The sequence below is a fragment of the Engraulis encrasicolus genome, chromosome 15, assembly GCF_034702125.1.
Source record: "Engraulis encrasicolus isolate BLACKSEA-1 chromosome 15, IST_EnEncr_1.0, whole genome shotgun sequence".
Lineage (NCBI taxonomy): Eukaryota > Metazoa > Chordata > Actinopteri > Clupeiformes > Engraulidae > Engraulis > Engraulis encrasicolus.
In genome coordinates this window covers 3715001-3741500 of record NC_085871.1, presented here as the reverse complement: position 1 = coordinate 3741500, position 26500 = coordinate 3715001, and the positions used below count along the sequence as shown (strand labels likewise).

At 43.4% G+C, this 26500-nt stretch overlaps 1 protein-coding gene across 1 annotated transcript in view; it reads left to right on the top strand.

The window, feature by feature from the left end:
* Positions 1-26500, top strand: part of LOC134463641 (xylosyl- and glucuronyltransferase LARGE1) — a 178553-nt gene that overhangs the window by 27051 nt on the left and 125002 nt on the right. Inside the window, exon 2 of the mRNA XM_063216828.1 lies at positions 19717-19921. Within this exon, the coding sequence (XP_063072898.1) occupies positions 19816-19921 (106 nt within the window). The 5' untranslated portion in view covers positions 19717-19815. The remainder of the gene's footprint in view (positions 1-19716; positions 19922-26500) is intronic.

Here is a 26500-nt window from a genome sequence, read left to right as displayed (position 1 = left end):
TCTGGTCCCACTTAAATATTGAGTTGATCTTGCTCTTTTGTCAATGTAACAATCAAAGTTTATTCTACTCAATATATTGAACACTGGTGGCACCTGAAGTTGAGGGGGTGAGTAATTGTCTTGCTGTAGAGTTGAAATTATGCTGACCCTGTGCAAAATTTGACACTGACTTTTGATTCCACTGTTTTTACTCTCATTTTTTTAAAACACAGTACTCTAAATGGAATTATATAACTTTACTTTGGAATATTAACACCACCCCATTTTTACTGTCCATGTGCATGGTAATTTTTCAGTGTTACGTAATGTAACACTTTAAGGGTTGAATTTAAAAATCACAGTCTTGGTCCTATATCTGTGTTCTACGTATATTGAATTAACACAGGAAAAATGTAGTGTTTATGATGCCAAAACCCCTCTGGTATTTCCACAATAAATTGATTCAATAGCATGACTTCAACACTCCTAGTGTTGCCCCTTCCTCTGTAAGCGATACTTTAACTCTGCAAAATGTTGTGTGTAGACAGCCAAAACCCCTAGCCCTTTCTCGATACAGTACTAATATATATTGCAGTTCCCACTCACCACCACCACTCTCCTCTCTGATGCCCCTACCATCCCACCACCTGTCCTTCTCTCCTCTCCTCCTTTCCTCTCCTCCAGCCCTCTCCTCCTACCTACGTCTTAAAATAAACACTTCGCTGCATGTTAACAACTCTCGAGTCTCAGGTAAGATAACTTGAGACTAAATGAACTCCGCTTCGCATCTTTCAGCAGCAAGTCGATATGCTTATTTTTCGAGGGCATTTATGTTTACCCAAGTGGGTGCTTCATTCCGTCAGCCACACACCCACACACATACACACACCCACACACACACATGCATCCATGCCGATACACACACACACACACACACACACACACACACACACACACACACACACACACACACACACACACACACACACACACACACACACAAACACACACACACACACACACACACACACACACACAACACACACACACACACACACACACACACACACACACACACACACACACACACACAGAGAAAGACAGACAGACAGATACACGCACACACGCACACACCACTTTTAGAAAGAAAAAAAATCCTTGTCTCCCCGCCTGAGTAATTGGGTTCTGTTCTAACCTTTGGCTCCGATTGGACTATCGCTGAGAAGGATTTGGCTGCAGGTGGGTATTGAGGGATGACTTTTTTTTTTTACCTCTGCACTCCTCATTCTTTATCTCTCTCCTCTCACACTCTCCTTCATCCCCTCTTCTCTCTCTCTCTTGCAATACAGCCCCCCTCCCTTTTTTCCTCTGAGGGTGCTTCTTTATTCCCGCTCTACACCTTTAACCCCCTGCCCTAAACACACACACACACTCTCTCACACACACACACTCACACACACATACACACAAACACACTTGCGCACGTACACACTCACACACACACACACACTCGCGTACACACACACACACACACACACACACACACACACACACACACACACACACACACACACACACACACACACACACACACACACACACACACACACACACACACACACACACACACACACTTTCGCTCTGAGAGTACTTAGACACTGTGATGCGTGCAATTCGCAAACACATGTACACAGTACTGTAGAATCTAAGTAAACATACCGTCAGACATGGCGTCTCAAGGGGATACAATACCAAGCGTAGGTAATAGCTTGACTTTTTCACTCACTTGCCAGTATGTCTTCGCTCCGTTCTAGAGTTGTTGTGAGGTTGCGGGTTTGAGATCAACTCCGGACTGTAGAGTAGATTAAAGTAGCAAAGAGTGGAGATACTTAGACACTGGTTGGTCAAACATATGCAGATATTTTCCAAAGCTGATATTTTTTTCGTTTTCATATCAAAATAAAAACACCATTGTGACGGGTAGATTTTAGTTCCCTGAAATGGAGGAAAACAGGAATTTTAAGAAAATATTTCTGCAGTTCTCTTTACTGCAGGTCCAAACTGATGTTTTTGCAAACATATCCATATTGGTATAAACAGGGTTTTAACTTCTCAAAGTCCCCTGGGGGTCGGCAGTGCATTGCCAAGTGGCCCGTGACAAAGTGTGTGACAATTTAATGAAGTGAAAAGGCTTCAGCAGAGCAGATTGAAGTGGTTCAGTGATAGGTACAGGAATCTGATCATATTCTGTTGGTTATTCCCACCTGCATTGACTAATGACACGTGTTGACACATTATTGACAAAAAATTACAATAGATGCAATTATGAGGGGGTCTTTCGGGAAAAAAAAAACATCTGCTCTATTAGGGTCCTCTGACCCCAAAATGTTTGAGAACCCCCAGACTTTTGTCATCATCTCTAGGGTGATTTATGTTGTCCTTAATTTCGTTTTGCAGGATTGCTCAGGTCACACGTAGATGGTTTTAACTGAATCTCAGTGTCTACATGGTTAGGTCTCGTACATTCACCACATGAGTAGCAGGTACAAAAAAAAACAGCATGTACTGTATGCTTTAAATCAGCGCTGACAAGTGACGGACAAGGGAACGGGCGGTACTTGCTCGTGACCTCTCTCACCCTAGAAAGGCAAGTGGCGGGTCTCGCATTTCATTTCAGATCTCTCCTCCCCTCCCCCACAGGTGGGCAGTGACCTGTGGCAATTGCTCAGAGTGAAGGATGAGGCTGGGATGAAACCAGAAGTGACAGACACAGCAAGGCACACACACACACACCACCCACGCAAGCACATGCAGACATGTGCACACACGCGCACACTTGGTGTGCGCATGGACACACACACACACACACACACACACACACATGTACACACACACACACACTGGGATGAGTGCAGAAGAGATGGGCACAGCATGACACTGTTGGCCTAGCTACAGCAGCATCATCTGCAGTGCAGATGCAGTACATTCTGGACAGAACATACAGTAATACATAGGGCTGTTTACACGCACGCAGTTTACTTCTTTATTTGGATTGACAGATAGACGTTTATCATAGCACAAGCCAAATTTCATAGGAGTTTTACACAAAACTAAAAGAAACTGCTCACTGAGTGTCTTAAGGATACATGTAGCACCTCTGTCTCCAAGTAAAGAGGCTCCCGATTATGCTGGATACTGAGCAGAATTTGGTCAATCTTTTTGCCTATTGTTTAGGGAGTCCACATCTCTGTAAGCCACGCACACACATTTTATGTACATGGCCTACCAAAGATTAATGTCATAGTTTTACAGTAGTCACAGTTGTTTAGTGCATTACACAATGGTTGGTATTTCAATATTTTGGTGGAAAAGCACGTTTTCATGTAGCTGTCTAAACAAACCAATTTCTACCAGAATAATGGATTTGTTCTGTTCACTGACTAATGTCAGATAAGGTGTTTGGGATGATCATGATTGATGACATCCCCCAATGTATCACACTGATCATTTGTTAGAGAAAACCAGTCTAATGTAACACGTCCAGAATGAATTGAAGAGAAGTTGTTTGCCTTGCGCAGTTCTTTTAGGGTCAACGCTACAATGCGATCATGACGCGCGATGTGTAGTCCTTTGTAAGCGGCAGCAACCATTTACAGTTTTTCTCGATTGCTTCCAAACAATTTCTGGTACTTCACACACAATTCTCGGAACATCTCACCCATTTCCCAACTAAACACAATTCCTTCTTTACATTCATATTTCAGTTTAAAAACACACTCTTTTCAAACCACTACACACAATTATCTGGATTACACACAATTTTCATGAAGGAAATCCCTGGTTGTCGCATTGAACACACTGTCATTCAAAATACTAAAATCAACCGCCATACTATGTTCACTTCCTCATCACATGGGCAGACTCTCTTCATACCGGTTTAGAATCTGAAATCCTCACCCCATAAGGACACATATTGCATGTGATATTGATGAAAACATGAGTGGATGCAGTGAGAAAACACATTTGTTTAGTTTTTGAACTCCAAAATATGTTATACAGGAGATCACTTTCATGTGGTTACCCAATATTTTACAATAAATTAGTGCAATTTTTTAAATGTCAGAAAAATATGTAAAATATACACACATCTGTGTACTCCAAGTCTAAAAACAATATTTCAGTATTTTACTACAGAAAAATACCCTCTTTAGTAAGTAGAACACTGAAGAAAATAAGTTTCTACTGTGTGTCAAGTTGAGTATAGAGTTTTACCTTGTGCATATTAGTGTTCAATGGTTCACATAAGAGTGTATTAAAATGACTGCTTGTGTGTGTCATTTGAGAACAAAATTACCTTTTTAGAAGAGAGTACATTGTTTTGAGACAAGACGTGCATTTTTCAGAGGTAGTGAAGAGTTTTGCCCGTTGTGTGTGAGGTTTGGAGATTTGTGTGTAGAGTTTTGAGAATTCGAGAACTGATTCCAAAAATTGTGTGTAAGCAATCGAGAAAAACTGTAATATATGCGCCATGGTCTCTCTTTGCTGATCCTGGTGCAGCATACAGAACGGTTCGTGTTGGGTTGGATACCATGTGGCCAAGTTCGCTTTTGTTGCGAACTGTAATCGAGATTTGATGGTGAATTTGTGTATGTCGTCGTGCAGAGATGAGTTACGTACAGCAGAGTGGTCGGCTTTGTGGTCGGCTACGGGTAGACAGGCTAGTTTTCCCTGAAGGCGTAGCGCTGTCCAGTGCTGAACTGTGTGTGTTTGTAAATGTTTCAGTATTGTGATTCTGCAGTTTTGTGGATTGATATATTGCACGCACACACACACACACACACACACACACACACACACACACACACACACACACACACACACACACACACACACACACACACACACACACACACACACACACACACACACACACAAACACACACACGGACCTGGTTTCTCAGCATGGTTTGAGCAGTTGTGTGAGCCTTTGTGTGTGTGTGTGTGTGTGTGTGTGTGTGTGTGTGTGTGTGTGTGTGTGTGTGTGTGTGTGTGTGTGTGTGTGTGTGTGTGTGTGTGTGTGTGTGTGTGTGTGTGTGTGTGTGTGTGTGTGTGTGTGTGTGTGTGTGCATGCATCGTTCGTGCATGCATGCATGTGTGGGCGAGACAGGGAGAGAGAGAGAGCAAGAGAGCAAGTGTCTATTTATGTGCTCTAGTTTGAGAGCGGTCGTGTTGGATAGCTAACCATTAAAATTCAATCTTTGTGCAAGCTGTAAAAACTCCTGACCCCAACGTCTCTAAGCATGAAAGCATTTTGAAGACAGTGCTTGGGTTATTTTGTGTAGAGTGTAAACATCCAGTGTCAGTAAACCTTCCCCGCAGCTCTACAGCATTTTCTGAAAAAGACATGATATACCACAGGCAGAATGTGTGTGTGTGTGTGTGTGTGTGTGTGAGTGTGTGTGTGTGTGAGAGAGAGAGAGAGAGAGAGAGAGAGAGAGAGAGAGAGAGAGAGAGAGAGAGAGAGAGAGAGAGAGAGAGAGAGAGAGAGAGAGAGAGAGAGAGAGAGAGAGAGAGAGAGAGAGTGTGTGGGGGGTGGGGGGTGGGTGGGTAGAGAAATTGTGAGTTAACAAAAAATATACAAGGTGCCCTGTGTCCTCCAGACTATAACACTTCTGTCAAGCTTCTCAGCATACCAGCAGCTATTTTCTCTGATACCCTACCTGTCTGTCTTTTTATGCAATAGCAGTACTTTGCCTGTTTAATGGACATGATGAGGAACAGCATAAGGGTCAATTATATTTTTATAGTTCCACATGTCAGGGTAGTGCAACCATAGCTAATAGCCACTATTATGGATTAAATGGTATTTTTCCCTTTTAAGTGGATTATATAAGAAGCATATTCATTGCAGTACATCAATTATCAATTACTAATTAATTTATGGGCATTAGCTGTGGTTGCTCCACCTGATGTCTTAGGGCGAGAAAACGACAATGACCCATGTACAGTTAGTAGTTTGAGCAGCTTGATTCTAGGCATTCTGATACATACTGCACATTTGCATCTGATGCCAGGTGGTCCAGTCTCAGGGCTTCAGGTGGGCCCAACACAGATCATGATATGGCTAGGATGAGGATTATGGCAGAGAATTGTTTTCTTTCAATGGGCCCACAATCAGTCCCTATCCTCTGATATCCTAGAGTTCCATTTGAGGAAGTGTGTTCAATGCCAGTTGATAAGGTGTGAGCAAATGAGTATGTAAGTACAAAGTGTACAATCTGTACTCCGGACTACGACTCTTTTAATTATTTATCGTCATTGCATGGCAAAGACGCTGGCGATGGCATAGGCCATAACATCTGTCTAGCTTGTTGTCCCATCCCGATAAGTGAAAACTCTCAGTCTGACTATACAGTATATAACTGTAGCACATGGCTCTACAGTCTCTCCCTTCAAAGGGCACAAAATATGTTGCATTGCCCTTCGCCCTCCTGTCCCTGCCCTCTGATAAAGCCACCTGGCACACGGCAAGCAAACAGACCATTTTATCCCTCACCCATTTCAACAGCCTTCAGCAGATGGGAAGCTGGACTTCCGAGTGGTTGGCGCAGCACTTTATTCGTCCCTCTTTCTTTTTTTCCTCTCTTCTCTTTTCCTTTTTTTCTGGTGCAGTGGGTGAAAGTGAATGAAACGGTGAAGCAGCACAGCACCATACTGTACACACACACACACACACACACACAGTACCTGTGTGCTCTCCTCTCCCAAAACCAAAAAGTGATCCATCAAAGTCAACCCGGTGACCACGGGCCCAGGGCTCCTGGGGGATGCCAGCCTCCAACCGCTCTCTTGTTTCCCCATCGCAGCTGGCGTAGACCTGAGAGATAGTTACCGAAAACATCCCAAGCCTGTTGTAATATTTTTATCGTTATCTATGTGGATACTTTAACTAATTTCCTCTAGAGCATTCCATTTGCCGACACGGATGTCTCCTTTGTTGGTTACTAAGCAAGCATGTTTACTTATGTATATAAATATTTTAATTTGTATTTTTTTCTAGATGTTTCCATCTGGTAGTGGGTGTGGGCGTGTCCCTTTGCCTCAATGTTGCCCAGTCAGCTAAGTCTTGTGGCACGCCTCACTGTTTGGCACGGGCGGAGGCAACAGGAGGGCAGTTAAGCAAACCCCACACCTGAGCCAGCCAGCCATCCCATCGCCCACGAGAGAGAGAGAGAGAGAGAGAGAGAGAGAGAGAGAGAGAGAGAGAGAGAGAGAGAGAGAGAGAGAGAGAGAGAGAGAGCCAGCCAGCCAGCCCCTCGCCTTACCTCCCCACTGTACCCATATACTGCAGACAAAGCAGGTTTGGGATGAGAGAGATGTACAGAAAGACAGAGAGGGACAGTGAGAGGGACAGAGGGAGAGAAAAAGAGAGAGAGACAGACAGAGAGCGAGAGAGGGCATTTCCGCCATCCATCTTTTTCTCTTCCTCTCTTCCCCTCTTCTCTTCAGTAATGAATTTAGCCCTGCTGCTGCACTTTTTTGCTCACCAGATTTATGGTCGCATGGCAGGGGAAAAGCTAAGCACCGTTTCAATTTGGCCAACTTTTTCCCCCTTCCACCATTTTTTTTCCTACCAAGCTCAGCTTGACCCAATCCATCGCCCTGAAAATTACCGTTTAAAGGTGAGAGTTGCGATTGCAAACGCTTCATCATGGCCAGGCTGCGGCTATGTGTCTCATAATGTGTTTGTGGCATAAACATGAAATTCTGCTCTAACGCCGCTCCTCATGGGGTAAGACGTACCACCCATATTGATGAAGCAAAGGTCAGCACTCAAGTTCAAATCTGAGCTTTTAGTAACTGAGTGTTAAGTTCCACATATTACAAGATATATGGTAGTATATCAGCAAAGGACATCACTTAAATATTTATTGTTGTTTCTTCAGCCTCACATCTGAGCCCCACATCCTTAACTTCTTCAACATACTACACTGCCCTACAAAGGCAAAGTGTGGTAACTACACCAACACTGAAGCTGCGAAAAATGCCTTCAAAGCCTTGGTATTACTTTGGATTTTGTAGTTGCTGCAAATTTGACCTAGCAATACCTCTAAAACGGGACACATTTGGACCATGAGTCTTTGCAGCAAGATAAATGAGGTGTAGGTGGATACCATTTTCAGTCTAAACTCAATTTTGACTAAATATGTAGTTATTTTACTATGCCTTTGTATAGGCAGTACAGTATTTCTTGTCGTATGTGATATTAAGCATCCAGTGAAAAGCGTATATGTTATTAATAGGCAATAGTGAGAGAAATCATTTTCCACATCTTCAGATATAAATCCCCTACCTTAGTCTAAACTTTATCCCAGTTGATCATTGCGCTGAAGTGTTTCCTCACCAAGGTAAATGTGAAAGTGAATCTCTGCTCTAACACAGCTTCTTGTGGGGGAAGATGGGTGGTACCAGGTGGAAAAAGCAAAGTACAGCACTCATATTTGCGGGGCTGAATAAATCAGTGGAAATCTGAGACTGCTCTCCTTTGCGGCTTCAATATACTATATTTTATGTGGCATTCAGCACATCTGCTCTAACACAGCTCTTTTTGGAGGAATATGCACTGCTCGTGTTGAAGAAGCACCATACAGCACTCACAGAGTTGGGGCTGAGTAAATATGTGGAAATCTGAGAGTGCGTCTTCAATATCCTCTATCTTATGCCATGTTTTTTGCACAATTGTTCATCAAGGCGAGTGAAGGGTTAGCTGTATAAATGACAAGTGACTGCCATCATTGGAACGACTGTTTTCATATTGAAGCATTTCCTTTGAAATACGATATGAAGTTCCCAGAAAACGCAACCTTTGATTGGGCAAGGCACTAGGCGTAAATGTATGGTAAAAACTGCCTTGACTATAAAGTGCAGGAAGAAAGCGTCATTGAGTACCATGAAAAGCTATACAAAACAAATGTATTATTATTATTAACCCTGCTTATGTGGGAAGGGATAGATACGTATCACAGTTAAAAATTAAGTCGGTCTATGTTATTAATGTGGTGACGGTATAGCATGTCTTTTCCTCATCTCCAGAGATAAATCACCCAAAGCAGCCTAACGTTTATCGCTGTTGATTGCGCTGAAGTGTTCCCTCAGCGAGGTAATTTTGGTGAGAAATCAAACACGTGGGGAAATTTGATTTGGCTTGATGAACACCATGGAAAAAACTGACAGAATTGTCATTAGCCGTCAACACGGCATCAATTTTTCTCTCTAATCATTGTTAACTGATGTTGACAGACTAATTGCATTTTGCTGTTTATATCGCTGAAAATGGGGTGTCTCATTTCATTTTCCATGCCAGGTATGTCTATGTGGGGCATGATTGAGTTCTGGAAGTGAAGGGACGTGACACTGAAGGTATCTGAAGGACATGAGGATGTGAGTGAAAGTCTTTCAAGGACACATAACAACGAGTGAAAGACTTCCAAGGACTCAAGACGTCTTTGACTCAGCCTCTGGCCCAGGTTAGACCACTTTGGCCCATCATTTTTCTTGGGCTAGGAGCACAGCCCCAAGACCAGGGACCCCAGCCCCCATCCGCAATTGGCTCATGCAGGTGTGAATGCAATTAGCACCATTGGGCTTGGCACGATAGGGATATGAGCATCTTTAAAGACTTCTCAAACGCTCATCAAGCCCACTCAGGTCCCACTACAGGCACATACGGTACCCACCCCCCATTTGTGCCCCCCCTCTCAGCTGTCTTGTTCTCAAGGCCCCCCAGGGGCTCTCCAACGCCCCCTGGTTTTGAGTTAACACCACTTATTGGCCAAGGTTTAGGACCACCCCATTTTTTTGTTTATGTCAAACTTTGGAAAATAATGTTATACTTCAAGCAGTGGATTGGGGGAAACGCTCAGACTGGGCCTCAGACTTTTCATCCCTGTCCCTTACATGCACCCAGCATTTTTTGTGTGGACAATAAATCCCAAGACCACCGTGTTTGTCGCGGCAGTGTCTTGCATTCGTGATAAAGACACTAAGACATTTGCCTTGTTTACTGTGGCCGCTGTGTTGTGGCCATGATTAGGGAAAGGCTTTGTTTTGACAGAGAGCGAGAGAAAGAGAGAGAGAGAGAGAGAGAGAGAGAGAGAGAGAGAGAGAGAGAGAGAGAGAGAGAGAGAGAGAGAGAGTCAGAGACAGATAGGTCCACCCCCTAGCCTGTTCAGACATGGAGCTGTGGTGACATGAAGTGGAGCAGACAGGGGCTTTTTGTGTAAATGGATTGGGACAAAACTACAATGGCTGTCTGTCATCTGTACCAATGCAATTTGTTCCCAGGGCCGGGAAAAAACATCTGAAATGCCCCTCCACTCAAGACATACAGAGTAATGGGGACCCAATTCTGCTCCACGGGCCTAGGGCACGGACCCCCTCATACCCCTCTATCGGATTCCCTGTCTGTCCCCACCCTGCAAGCACAGCTCCAGAAAGCCCAAATACACACTATACCCTCAAATGGCCCCCCGTCTCCTCACCGGCCCATGCGGCCAGTTCCATAATCGTGCCTGGGTTTCTGCGTGCATGCGTCCGTGTGTGCGTGCCTGCGTGCCTGCGTGCCTGCGTCCCTGCGTGCCTGCGTGCCTGCGTGCCTGCGTGCCTGCGTGCCTGCGTCCCTGCGTGCCTGCGTGTGAGTTTAGCAGAGTGTGAAACACAGAGCGAATGTCAGGAGCAGAAAGGCAGTGAGAGAGAGACAAGAAAAAGTGAGAGGTGTCTTGCACTGGTCAGTCGGTTGAGAAATTTTTTAGCTATTATTTTGGTTTGTTTGTACGCACTCCAGACTGTAGCAACGTATATGTTGGGACATGGACCACCAAGCTTTCGGTTTGTGTGTATTTGTGCCTGTGTGTGTGTGTGTGTGTGTGCCCCCGTGTGTGTGTGTGTGTGTGTGTGTGTGTGTGTGTGTGTGTGTGTGTGTGTGTGTGTGTGTGTGTGTGTGTGTGTGTGTGTGTGTGTGTGTGTGTGTGTGTGTGTGTGTGTGTGTGTGTGTGTGTGTGTGTGAGGAAGACCACCACCCTTGTCAGAAATAAGGGTCTTGTTTGCAATGCGATGGTGATCGTGACCACTGATCCGCACAGTGGTAAGGCTGCAGAACCACACTCAACTTGTTATTTTATACTACAAATGTACAGACAGACACAGACACAGACAGACACACACACACACACACACACACACACACACACACACACACACACACACACACACACACACACACACACACACACACACACACACACACACACACACACACACACACACAGGGCCGGTTCTGGCTTATTTGGCGCCCTAGGCGAGTTTGAGTTCTGGCGCCCCCCCCCTTTTATACCTTACAGAACACAAGAGTAATACCGGTAGTAAGCTTAACTAAATAGCATCAAGAACAATGTTTTGCATCAAATGGATTTCTGGTTCTTTTGGACAGCCGACCAACACATCAGATTGCTTGAAAGTACCTTCACTGTGTGGTGTCTTGGATGTAATGGTGGTGGTGCCCCCAACCCCAGATGAGAGGGAGGTTATCAATGTGTTTGAATTGTAAAATGGAATTGAAATGCCAGGAGAGTGGTACAGTATATTTGCATGTCAAATGCATGTGTAGACAATAGGCCTACCAAGGAGGTCTGCATTGATAGCCTATCTACACTACCTACAGCATCACAAAGCATGGCAGCATAACAATTTTAATAAGCTACACATTTGTGCTGTCTATGATTCCAAACCAATTTCATTTCTGTACTGGAAATAGTGGTGCATTTGTGAGTAGGAGAATGAGAAGGGGGCTATCTATGTGTTTGAACCGGAGGGACAGGGTGAGAGAAAGGGAGAAAAGCTGTCACGCTTTTGAATTTCATAATATACAAAATATAGTAAATAGCCTCACTTGTCTGCAATACTACATCACTCAGCATGAAAACATGCTGTGCATGGTTCTCTTACATGATTAATGTAGGCCTATATGTCATTCTGGTCTGGAAACAATGTTTTTTTTTTAAGCTTACAACAAGCAGGTAATTCATTCAAGTGGATGGAAGGAGATATGGCAGCTAAACTTGTTTTAAACATGGCACCAGTCTTACTTTACATTGCTGGTCAACCTAAGCAAGTATTATGATGTCAGGTGGGTGTTAGTGAGTAGGCTACTAACACCTACTTTACTGGATTTCATTGCTTGGCATACTTGGCTAATGTTAGCATGCTAACTAGCGATTTCTCAGATCAAAAGCAAAGCTCTTTTTCCCTCTAATTCCAAACAGTAGCCTCATAACTATTAGGCTTTACATTACCACAAACGGTTGCTGATTAAACCACATACTTCCAAAACACCCTCTGCAACTCCTACATCATGCAATGACTGGTTTAATGAGAACATAACAATTCTCCACCCAGCAGAGCAGCATTGCTGTTCGCGCATGCCCTCTGTCTCTCGAATGAGTCTCCAAATTCATAATAGATCGCACGCTGTCACTCGTCCCGCCCCCTTTCTCAGGACTGTCTGTTTATTGGTTCACAGACTTCCCAGAGACAGTTGAAAGCGATATTACTATTGGCTGAGGGGCGCTTTGCCGTGAGGAGCGCTTTCGCCACGCTTTGTTGATTGCGACTTCATAAAAAAACCTCCATATCGCAAAATTATGCATCGGAGAGCGCCATTTCGGCGCTCCTTCTTCACATTGCGCTCTAGGCGACCGCCTAGCCGGCCTATGCTTATAACCGGCCCTGCACACACACACACACACACACACACACACACACACACACACACACACACACACACACACACACACACACACGCACACGCACACGCACACGCACGCACACACACACACGCACACACACTATTGCAAAGTCAAGTTTACCTATTGGTTTACAGCATATTTATTTATAAGACAATTGGCATTGCAGTAGCCAAAAAAAATAAAATAAAAAATAAAGGAAGAACTGTTTTGATGTCTACAACACAATTGTGTATGCTACAGTTGAAATGTACCGCCAAAGTTAGGAGAAGAATTGCAATTTTACCCATTGAGGCTAATGAGTGGAGGACACTAAGGGCTTTAGTTGAATCAGCCTCACCGCTGCATCCGACTCTTTGGTCTTTGTTTGCCTTTTAAATTAGGACCCCAATTACTTCTGTATTTTTATGGAATAGAATATTAAGCAACCCCACTCTTCAGCTCCCTTCCCCCTCTTCCACTTTTATTGTGCACAGGTTCTTGAAAAAGTGTTTCATGTTTTTATTTATTTATTTATTTTGCCTCTTGGTACGATCCGAAATACTCAGTCATACCCTATATAGGCAACAACACATTGAAACTTACATACTGCACTGTATAGTAGTGAATAAGTGCACACTTCGGCCAAAGTCTAATAGCATATAAAATTTGAAAGCTGCATGTGGATAGTGCAGCAATACATTATGTTGAGAGCAAAACAGTGTAACTCAGATGCTATGACATAGGAGCCATCTAGTGTCCTTTATTCACTGGGAAGTGAATCACTGGAAATGAGTTTGGATGCAGACATGCTGTGGCCTTCTGTATTGAAGTGGTCACCCTGCGTCATGGTTTTCAAAATATCACCAAAAAGGAACACGACAGCATGCTGTAGAAGAACTCATTGAATCTTACAGAGAAACCAGAGCTACACTACCCCCCCACCACCACCCCACCTGCCTCTCAGCACCTCTCATACATTTTAAACCTCAGGGTCAGTCATGCTTGGGACTTTCAGGGGCATTTTCCCCACCTAGTCCTACTGTAATTTACAACCCTGCTGCCCTATTGTGTTATAGGATAGTATTTTTGTGGCTACTGCTGTCCGAATGCAGCAAGAATATATAGAGGGGGGTGGGAGAGCTGGGGGAAGAGGACTGTGCATACAATTGAGAGGGCTAATATGAAGTCATGACGAATGTGATTTTTTTGTGAATCGAAATGGTAACACTTTACTGAAAGCTCATATCTATAGCACATCATAAGTGCATTTACATTATAATTACTTACAACGTATTACAACTGCATCCATAATGCTTCATGATGCTTTATATTAACAGTTGTGAATAACCATGAATCTAGCTTATAATGCTTTATAAATCCAAGGGTGTTATGAGAGCTCATGGCTGGCTATAAACTACTGGTTGCCTGATGGGGCTTATAGTACATTATGAGTACCTATACCCCTCTATGCACAGACCTGGATGATAAACTGTCATAAGGGCTCATAAGAATGTTCCATGTGAGATCATAAGTCGTCAATGTGTGCTCTAAGTAAAGTGAAGTTCTTATGGATGCTTCTGTAATGCACTGTATAATGCACATCTATAATGCATCATAATGTACTATAAGCCCCATCAGGCAGCTTGTAGTTTATATCCAGTCACGAGCACTCATAACACCCTTGGATTTATAAAACATTATAAGCTAGATTCATGATTATTCATAATGTTAACATAAAACATCATGAAGCATCATGGGTGTAGTCGTAATGCTTTGTAAGTAATTATAATGTGCGTTATAATTTGTTATAAATGCACTTATAATGCGCTATAGATATGGGCTTCATAGAAAGTGTTACCTAAAAAGGTATTGACACTGAGGTTAAATGACCCCAACTCATTTTGGGTGTCGAACTCATTCCGGATCAGGGGTCACATGCAGTCAATTTGATCTCAAGTGGGCTGGACCAGTAACAGAACAGAACAGAACAGAACAGAACAGAACAGAACAGAACAGAACAGAACAGAACAGAACAGAACAGAACAGAACGGTAACAGCAAAATATCGCATCAGAAAATATCATATCAGAATCACATAGCTAGTCAATCATTTTGAGGTGGATGTCAGCGGATACATAAGAAGCACTGACTGTAAGTGGTGAGCACAAAAGGTACAAATTCTGTGTGTGCGTGTGCGTGTGCGTGTGTGTGTGTGTGTGTGCGTGCGTGAGTGCGTACATGCGTGTGTGTTTGTCAATGTCTCTGTGTCTCTGTCTCCAATAGCAAGACGGTGCACCACCACCCATCAGCATCAGGGTGCCTGTGAACTTCTACGTTTGCATATTATAAATTCTCTACATCAACCATCTAATGCCCTCTCCCCGTAAGCTCCTGAGAGCAATAGTCATGATTGCTCATCGCTTTACTGTCAACATGTGGAGATTTGCTGTCCAGTTGCCTCGACCCGCACCGTGTTCTAGTAAGCCAGCTCTCGCTGCTCAGGTTTATTGGCTCAGAGCCTTTCTACATGCCCATGCAGTCTCGTATACAGGAAATGGCCTCATCGTAACTAAGCTTCCATTTCCTTGGAACCTTCTTTCATTCGTGTAGGCTTTGTAACTCTTCTCATTCTCTTTCTGTCGTCTTCCTCTTTGTCTCTCTCTCTGTCTTTCTCCCACTCTATGTCTCTGTCACTCTCTCACTTTGTCTCTCTGTCTGTGTCTGTCTATCTCTTTCAACTCAAGGCAAGTTGGGGTTTTGTACTGTACTACACTGTAATCTTATAGTATGCAGTAGACCGTAATGAGATGACACTGTATGTCACCAGGATTATTTGATGACACACCGCATACTGTGCACATTAATACACTGTATCGACAGGTACAGCGCACACATATCGATGACGGGGTTCTTACAGAACCCTCTCACCATCTCTCTCTCTCTCTCTCTCTCTCTCTCTCTCTCTCTCTCTCTCTCTCTCTCTCTCTCTCTCTCTCTCTCTCTCTCTCTCTCTCTCTCTCTCACAGACACACACACACACACACACACACACACACACACACACACACACACACACACACACACACACACACACACACACACACACACACAGTTTTCTTGTAGCTATCAGCAGATGCTCCATGTCGATATAACAGTACTGTTAGGTCAAAGTCTGACTGAGCACTTCGATCTGTTTACAGAAAGCATCGGTGTACTTACAGTCTACATCAGCATGTGCTTTATTTTTTCATATGAGTATTTGTGTAGTAGTTTTACAGATTCATCACACACACAGACCCGCATGCACACACGCAGGCACGCACACACGCACGCACCCACGCACGCACCCACGCGCACACACACACACACACACACACACACACACACACACACACACACACACACACACACACACACACACACACACACACACACACACACACACACACACACACACACACACACACACACACACACACACGACACACACACACACTTGTAATTTTCCAGCATGTGATACAGGCCTCTTTTCATACGCATGTATTGTCTATAAATACTATATTAATATTCAAATGTTTTTCAGTCCATAAATACTTAGAAAACGTTCAGAAAGGGATATTGAACTGAATATGACATGCCAAAAGTACATTTTTTTAGTTATTTGTGCATGTCCCGAGACTGCGTTTTACTGAAAAGGTCCAGCTTGATTGGTCTGTTGGATGATAATGGACTCTGATTCTCAGAATGATGGGAGCGTTGACTGAGCTATTATTGAAGAGTTGAACAGAAACCACTCTGTTTTTGCTACAGTATAGACCATTTTTTGCGCCTTTTGGGTAATTTCCTACTGACATGCAAATCCCTTTCTGACATCTTCCTTGTGGGATAGGCTTCCTTTTTGATATTTGTTCAGATTTTCTTTTTTTTTTACTAGTATTATTATTTCCATTCATTCTCCCATCAATTCTAAACCATTTCCTGCAGTTTCTGTTCACCAGCATTTCACAATTTCTGGTCCCTGTGATGGTAGCCTATTTCTTCAATCATAATACAAAATAGTTAACGACCAACAAAAATTAACTGGATCTTTACGGCCATTTGTACTCTCCACACCAACATGTCCAGTTCCTGTGTATGCATTTTATATTTTGATGGTCATTTAGGGTTCCTATGCCACCCTGTCTGCTGCGTAATTGAGTGTTCACACCTAGGGCGTGAAGTGTTGAAGAAAGTTTATACCTGGGATGCAGTGTTGTGTCGGGTGAAAAAAACAGACGCTTATAAACACCAACGTAGCATATTTTCGACTTAAGTTATGATTATTGACTATATACTGTGCACAGTATTATGACTCTTTTAACATGTAGGGTATAGTTCTATTTTCCAGCTATGTTCACAGTATGTACTATTGTTCATTGGCTTCATCCTCCACATCTGATCCCAGGACACCCTCGAATTGCGCCATTACAGCATTCTACTGAGAATCCTCTTTAGGCTTAAAAGATGTTTAGTTCCTCATCATTGGGGGGCTTAGACGTCAGGTGGTGCAAACACAGCTAATGCCCATAAATCAATTAGTAATTGATAATTAACATACGGAAATGGATATGCTTTGTAGCCTCTTACTGCAGATGGGGGTCGCCGGCGGGCCTATTCACCTATTCATTTGCTGAAAATACTCAACTACATCATAACAACATTGCTATGACAGTGCAGAGAGCCTTAAGTAACAGATTAAGACATAGACATTACAATTTTGGTGACAGTAAGGTTATAACATACATGCTGCATTAAGGATAGATAGAAGATAATCCACTAGAAACAACAACAACAACAAAAATCCATGCCATAGTGGCATTAGCTGTGGTTACACCACGCTGACGTTTGGTACTACTAAAACATCATTGACAGTAGTAATAATCCTCTGGCCCCTTCCTTCACCAATTGACATTGGCTTTACTCGCTACACTTTGTCCCAGGTTGGCCTCATTTAGATCCATTACATCCTGAGTACCCACATGGTACAGAAGTCTGTTTAAGAAAGAACCACTTTATTAAAGCGGCGCTTCCTCAGATGACCTTATGTGTCTTTTCCACAGCCCTCTGGCCTCCCTTATTGCACTTTTGAATCGTTGTATGAAGTTGGGATTGAGTCCTTTTTTCCCTTTGCAGGTTTTAACTTGATGCCAGCTTTGATGACCAGTAAAAGAGAAGAAGAATAAAGAAAGCTTTTCTGCTTTTCGATTTGGCCAGTCTTCTTTCTTTGGTTGGGGATTAGAAAAGGACAGAGGGTCAGGCGTCAGGCTAATTGCAGTGAGCGCTGTTGTAACCGATAGTGAATTTATTAAGGCCTCTTGAAAACGAGGCTTTTTAGCCATCTTTTTGGTGTCTCTTTGTGTCTGCTCTCAGCTGCCAAAGTACTAACCATAAAAGAAGCACCATGCAAAACAAAGCGACTCGTCATCGAATATTAGTCCTTACTTTAGATACTTTCCCTAAATGGCTCATGTGTCAGTCTAATGCATCACAGCACTACTGGATGCACTTAAGTGATATTTCTCCATCGTGGTTTTGGAAGGTCGTACACAGTTCAGAAAAACAGTGTTACTACACTTAGAGAGTACCCGGGGACCACATAGACTCGAGAAGATGTTAAATAGACTCTCTTAAGTGTTAAATTAACTCTGCATTTACATTTTTACTCTGTACTCAAACCATTAGCAAAGAAAGGGGGTGTGCTTTCTCCAAATCAATGTATTGTGGGTTTTTTTCTTAAGTTTGGTTCACATTCATGAATTATTAAAGCACTGGGAAAATCTATTTAAAGAGCAAAAGGAACTTTTTTGTGGCCCACTATTAGGAAGTTGGAGTAACAGAGACAAAAAAACTGAGTTAATCAGCAACTCTTTGTATTGTATTTCACAGAGCGAGCAGGCTGGCAGACCACCGACCATTTGGTTCTATTTCCGTTTTTTTTCTTCCTTCTATCTGGAGTTTATTCTTTCAGAGGATGGCATAACAATCGTACGTACTACATATTTCTTTTTTTGCGAAATAAATTGGAAATTGTTGAAACGCATCTCTGGGGTGTGAGCGAAGCTTCACAAAATCACTTTTTTGCCTAAAACAGCTGTCACTGCGGTTGGCTTTTTGTATGGATGATGCCCATATTGGTTGGCATGTTTTCATTTGTTAGCTGTAAACACAGCGTGTCGGCAATGGGGGGAAACACTTTGGATCTACACAGATTGATCATGCATGTGTTGACAGATCTCTCGCTCTCCCTCATGCTCACTTTCTCTCTCTCTCTCTCTTTCTCTCTCTCTCTCTCTGTAATAGATTTCTCTCCCATGGATTTGCTTTCACACGTACTCTCTCTTTCTATCTCTCTCTCTTGTTCCCTCACTGGCCTGTCGTCTTTTCCCAGAATATAGGCCCCCACAGTATATGTTCGATGTTTTATCCTCACCGCAGGAAGCCTCCGTCCTTTCACAGGCCCTGTGAAGTTTGTACCCATGTTAGAGTTTCAAAATATGATTAGGTGGTCTTGTTTTTACAGTAGTTCTGAAAAGAAGTGCAATTATTTTTCCCTCTATAAACAGCATTTTAATCTTGCTCTTACTTTTTCCCTCTCTACTCCCCTCATAACTTTCCTGTCTTTCTCTGTCTGTCCATCCCTCTCCGTCCCTTGTTTTCTTTTGCTAGCACCTCTCTTTTTCCCTCCCACTTTCTCTCCTCCTCCCTCTTTCTCTGTGTGTCTTTCTCTGTCTCTTTCTATCCCTCTATAATGTCTGCATATTCCTCCCTCTGTTTCAATGTGTGGTTCTATTCAGTCACCTGTAACTTGTAATTTTGAGCAGGTATGATACAATAAATGATTGTTGAGTCTCTCAATGAGTGTTGAATCCTTCTTTATCTCTTTTATATCCTCTCTTTTTTCCCCCTCTCATCCCCAGGTTGTGCCATGTACTACCCCTCTCGTCCGCGGCTCCTGACCACGTGACCACCAGCTTCCCACCTCCTGCCGTGCGTCCACTTCCTGTTTGGCCCAGAGGATGCTGGGACTGTGTCGTGGGCGCAGGAAGTTCCTGGCCTTCTCCCTCTTCCTGCTCTTCATCCCAGCACTCACCTGGCTCTACCTCTCTGTTGGCAACTTCCAAGGTATGCAGCTTAGACTATGTGTGTGCGTGTGCGTATGTGTGTGTGTGTGTGTGTGTGTGTGTGTGTGTGTGTGTGTGTGTGTGTGTGTGTGTGTGTGTGTGTGTGTGTGTGTGTGTGTGTGTGTGTGTGTGTGTGTGTGTGTGTGTGTGTGTGTGTGTGTGTGTGTGTTCGTGCACAGCGGGTGCATGCATGCATTTGTCTGTGCATGCATGAGAGAGAGAGAGAGAGAGGGAGACAGAGAGAGAAAGAGTGAACAAGCGACAGCATGAAACAGAGAGCGCTTGAGAGAGAGAAAGAGAGATGGAGAGTAGGTATTTCTGTGTCTCATTCTCTCCCTGTTATCGATATTGGCAATATGTTTTTGTTTCCTGCATCTCTGTCTTCCTGCCATCGATCGTGTCCCTATAGATTGCCCAAACACTCTGTCTCCTGTATGTATTGTTCCCTCCCCCTCATCCATTACGCACACCATTCTATTTTCTCCACGGCCAGCAACAACAAGTCAACTTCACTTCCTTTCAGCCTCATGACTTGGACTTGGCTGTGGTGTTCTTCCTGACAATGTCTGTAGAGTCTGTTGTTTATTGTTTGTTTTATTTTCCTCAGACAGCGTCTGTAAATATATAATTACTGTCAAAAATATTCAGCTTCAACTACAGCTGAATTGAGGTTCCTTTCACCCATACGACTTACAGTTCTATTTCATTCTAGTCGTATTTCTTGACAATCTTTCGAGATTTTGTTCCCCCTTGTACCTTACCTACGTAACATTCTTTGGTAGCACTTAATTTGACGCCGGCATCCTACGTATGTCCTACGTCTGGACAGTCATGGGTGAGCGGTTAGGGCGTCAGACTTGCATCCCAGAGGTTGCCGGTTCGACTCCCGACCCGCCAGGTTGGTGGGGGGAGTAATCAACCAGTGCTCTCCCCCATCCTCCTCCATGACTGAGCTAACCTGAGCATGTTACCGTCCCACTGCACTGCTCCCCATGGGGCGCCACTGAGGGCTGCCCCCTTGCACGGGTGAGGCATAAATGCAATTTCGTTGTGTGCAGTGTGCAGTGTTCACTTGCGTGCTGTGGAGTGCTGTGTCACAATGACAATGGGAGTTGGAGTTTCCCAATGGGTCTTCTCTTTTCTTTCACTGTATGTCCTATGTATAACGCTTCATAACAGTGCCGTAACGCAGTCATTTGGTTACGGTAAAAACACCCCAAACAATGTCAACTTTTCATGACCATGATATTGATTTCATGACCATGATATTGACATTATGTTTATGACTCATCCATGACTGTCTCATGACACTCTTTTGACACTATTATGATACTGTTGTGTCATACGTATGACTCACAAAGGCGTCAAGTAAAGTGCAACCCCATTCTTTTCTTCTTCTTCAGCCTTCCATTCTGTTGTCTTGGGTGGGTAGTTACTCAGCCCGATTTTTGTCACACAAAACTCTGTATATTTTTTCAATTCTGAGGTTTGTGTTTGTCCCAATCCAGCTTGGCACAATGTCATAATACGAAACAATATCTCACCAACACACAAGCATGCACAAATATGTCACAGACACACAGACACACAGACACAGACACAGACACACAGACACACAGACACAGACACACACACACACACACACACACACACACACACACACACACACACACACACACACACACACACACACACACACACACACACACACACACACACACACACACACACACACACACAATGTCTGAGGGTTGTTTTAGGATACTGTTGGGGTGCTTTCAATTAAAATAAACAAGGCTCCCACTTTTCTTATGCGTTAGCCTAAATTCATGCCTAATTTATGCATATGCGCCACCAGAGAAAATTGCAGCAAAACACAAGACAGCAAATTAGATGAAAAAATGGAGCAGGCTTTCCATGGTGACGCCAAAGCCAGTTATGCCTTTTTTTAACCCATTTTATACGTACTTTGACCTTTGGCGCCTGGAGCGACATATACGCTGCATTCAGGTTTCTTTAATAAAAAATGTGGGTATGTTAGAGCTGAAGGAACACATTCTAATACAAGATGCGGGTCTTAGCTTTTAAATAGGTGTAAGTCACAGCATGACAGCCTCCATGACGGTACAATACAGTATGGATTTCTTAAAGCAAGTATTCATTTTTTTTGATTCGTAGCCCCTTAATGCACGCCGTACCTCCTGTGGCCCACTGTAATAGACATTGAAAGTTAACTACTATAGTACTACAGTACTATGACAGTGCACAGGGCTTTTAGTAATACATTACGACTTGGTCATTGCCATTCTGGTAACAGCTCATTTATAATGCCGTGTCTTAAGGGGTTAAGAATTCCTCACAATACGATTCGATTTGATCTTTTCCAATTACTTTTTTATTTCATTATGTCATGGAGCAAGGGCATTGGACAGGGGCCAGCGATTCGATTATTTACGATACTGAAGAATGCCCAAAGATACGATATGATTCGATTCGATTCAATCGTTGTCCGTAGGATTTGATTATTATTTACACCTCTACTTTTAAATGCAACTTATTCCATGTTTTTATGTGCTTCTGAGGCTGAGATATTTAGGTTTTAATAGGCAGAGAGGGCACCTTTTCCCAAAAAGGCCCTGGGCATTCAGCAGGTGTTTTTGCAGGTTGCCTTAGGCTAAAATGGGTGGACACAGCATTCAGGCTCATGACATTTGATTTAATTAAAAATGTGGGTTTGTTAGAGCTGAATGACCACACATTCTAATGCAAGATGGGGGTCTTAGCTTTTAAATGCAACTTATTTCATTTGTATGTGCTTCAGAGATTTTTACAGGCTGAGGACACCTTTTCCCACAAAAGGCTTATGCATTTAGAGGGTGTTGTTTGCAGGTGTCTTAAGTTAAAGCGGGTTAAGGGAAATTTGCAACAATATTGGCGACACAATGATAACAACACCAACATACACAGAAACAGTGGCCGTAAGTTGCATTTCTGTAGCCCGTTTCCAGGTCCGCTGACAGGTTTGGATGGGCCCGGGACAAAAAAATATCAATGGGCCCCCCTTCCTCCTACGTCAGTGGAACACAGATCTTGTGCTGTGCTCCCTCATCAAAGTCTTCCCACACCAGGAATAGCCAAACACAGGAACAAGTCAAGTTGCAGAAATGTATATGCAAAACGAATCTACACTGTATTTCTCCCCACAAAGTTAACAGGTTGATAATGTGTTAGCATTTGCGCTAAGCGGGATTTATACGCGCTAAGCGTTTATAGCGTTGCATAATAATAGCGCTATTTAAAAAGTTCTCCCTTGCCCTCTCCCTTCACGCGACGCAACTCATCACGGTATGATTGCGGGCTAATGTGCATATTCTTATCTAAGGTCACTGATGGGCAGATTTGAAACACAATTTTACTAAGCTATTGTGGTTATAAATGCCATGCCCCTTTTCTATTGTGTTTATCAGTGTGACTGATCATCTTTTAAACATGAATGCTGCAGTGCAGTGCGTGTCTGTTTATGAAGGGAAACTTTTGCTTGGTTCTCTGCCTGTTAGTACCTGCATCGTCTGAAGAATATTTTACTGAATTCCTGGGGCTTCTGGTGTCTTCCTCTATTTTTCTCCTTTCCTTCATTTACTGGTTTGAACGACTGCGTCTTCAGACACCTTGGCAAATTGGCACGAGCCATGTTAAGTTGAAGCCGTTTTTTTCTTTCTCGTAATGACCGACCAAACCATTTGTGCACTGGGGGTGGGGGAGATGGGGGTTCTTGATCCCTTTTAAGGACAGGAAAGGCAAAATATCTGCATAATTTATTTGATGCAAATATAGCGCATTCTCCTTCTCTCAAAAATCAATTGATTTTGAAATGAAATAGAACCATTAATCACAAACTTAATGAGGGCCCAGTTCTGGGCCACCCTTATCCTTGGGCCTGGGACAAAAAGCCCGGTTGTCCCCCCCTGTCGGCGGGCCTGCCCGTTTCATTCCAGTGTGTAGCCAACACATGTCTGGATGACTGCAGGCATGAACTAAAAATGACATGTGGGTCAGTAGACTACATGCAACATTTAGTCAGTTAGTAAACAATAACTTGGAAATATTTTTTAATCTATTGTTTTGCTTTTAGGTTTTTGCTTTCAGGAGTTATTTCTTACTTTCTTTCTTGTCATGTCTCTAGACGCACTCTACACACACACTCTACACACACACACGCACACACGCACGCACAGACATACAGAGACACAGACACAGACACAGACACAGACACACACACACACTCACACACACACACACACACACACACACACACACACACACACACACACACACACACACACACACACACACACACACACACACACACACACACACACACACACACCACTACACTCTGTCTTTGGCCTGTCTGGCACGCTACAGTTCTATTCTGTGCTATTGATCCGGACACAAGGCATTTCCCCTACCGCGGGCGTGTGTGTGCTTGTTTATTTGTGTGCATGCGTGCGTGCATGCGTGCGAGTCCATTGGAGTGTGTGTGTGTGTGTGTGTGTGTGTGTGTGTGTGTGTGTGTGTGTGTGTGTGTGTGAGAGAGAGAGAGAGAGAGAGAGAGAGAGAGAGAGAGAGAGAGAGAGAGAGAGAGAGAGAGAGAGAGAGAGAGAGAGAGAGAGAGAGAAAGTGTGAGAGAGAGAGCGAGAGCGAGAGTGGCTAGATGGGTGCGTGCGTGTGTGAGTGAGTGCATGCGTGCCTATGTGTTTACATGCATTGCTGGTCCGTGTGTGTTGCCTGTTGCCTGTATACAGAGCATCAGGTAGAGGAGGGCCTGGATGCAGCTGCTACTACAACAGATCCTGTGTACACTCAGCGGGAGATCTCAACAGCAAGTTGATGCCTTCTGTTTTGCCTCCTTTGATTTTGCCAGTGTGTGCTCTTCCCACCCTGTCTTAAACGTAGCATGTCATTTCTTTAGTAGATTATTTCCAGAATTCATGCTGATCACTCGCAAATGTTTCGTTTTTCACAAATATCTACCAGCACAATCAGTGTCTAAGTATTCATTCATGACTTGGAGATTTAAGCTTCTCACAAATGAGTAGATGCCATTTGAATATCCATTTGAATTTCATAGGCATATTTGGCTATTCCTATTGTACTTTGGTCAAATCAGTAAATATTAGTTTTTTGGTTTTAATTATTCATGAGAAGATCAAATTTGTGAAAGGGCTGCATGCATTTTGAGAAAGTTACTAAACTTACATATCATGCATCACTTCATTGCCTGTACATCTAGTCACTCACTGTGACTAATGACTTCAAAATTGAATAGAGAGAGAGAGAGAGAGAGAGATAGAGAGAGAGAGAGAGAGAGAGAGAGAGAGAGAGAGAGAGAGAGAGAGAGAGAGAGAGAGAGAGAGAGAAAGAGAAAGAGAAAGAGAGAGAAATTGGCTTCTAATTAATACTTGAGATTAAAATAAAGAAAGCAGTTTTAATGGGGGAGCCCATGTTGGGTCATTTTAGGAAACTTCAGCCCTGGCCCTCATAGTTTCCAACCAAGTCTGTGAGAGACTTCAACCCAAACCAGCTACCAGCTCAGTAGTCCCTGAGGCATACAAAGTAATTATTTGACTCAATAGTTTGTGTCCCCTTTTTCTTTTATGTAGTCCTTATTTCATATTTTGAGGTGTGCGTGCATGTGCGTGTCTGTGTGTGTGTGTGTGTGTGTGTGTGTGTGTGTGTGTGTGTGTGTGTGTGTGTGTGTGTGTGTGTGTGTGTGTGTGTGTGTGTGTGTGTGTGTGTGTGTGTGTGTGTGTGTGTGTGTGTGTGTGTGTGTGTGTGTGTGTGTGTGTGTGTGTGTGTTTTAGTAGTAGGGTGCATGTGCTGAGGACAGGGACATGAAGAAATGATTAAAAACTGAAATTGAAAAAGCAAAGCAGTCCCAACATAATCCTCCCCAATCTTTTCACAGCTGGCATCTACCAGGCCTGTGTTTGCACTGAGTGTGTTTGGAGTGTGTGTGTGTGTGTGTGTGTGTGTGTGTGTGTGTGTGTGTGTGTGTGTGTGTGTGTGTGTGTGTGTGTGTGTGTGTGTGTGTGTGTGTGTGTGTGTGTGTTTGCATGCGCTGTGTGTGTGTGTGTGTGTGTGTGTGTGTGTGTGTGTGTGTGCTCTGTGTGTGTGTGCTCTGTGTGTGTGTGTGTGTGTGTGTGTGTGTGTGTGTGTGTGTGTGTGTGTGTGTGTGTGTGTGTGTGTGTGTGTGTGTGTGTGTGTGTTAGTGTGCGTGCATGCGTTTGTGTGTGTGTGTGTGTGTGTGTGTGTGTCTTATCCTATACTCCACCCGCCTGACGTGGACTTCACTGATGCCTTCCTGTTTATTGTTTTCGTCTGTTTTATTTGGTCTTTTGCTTTTTGGAAGTCATGGCTGCTGTCCACCCAGACTGTTTGTGTTGGCTGAAGATTATCGCCTTGTGTTGTGTTATATTGGCTTTGTGTTACACTGTGAAAACACAACACTTGGAGAAACCTCTGGGAGCAAATACACTCTAGACTAGAAGATGTTCAATTGACTACTTAATTAGTCAGA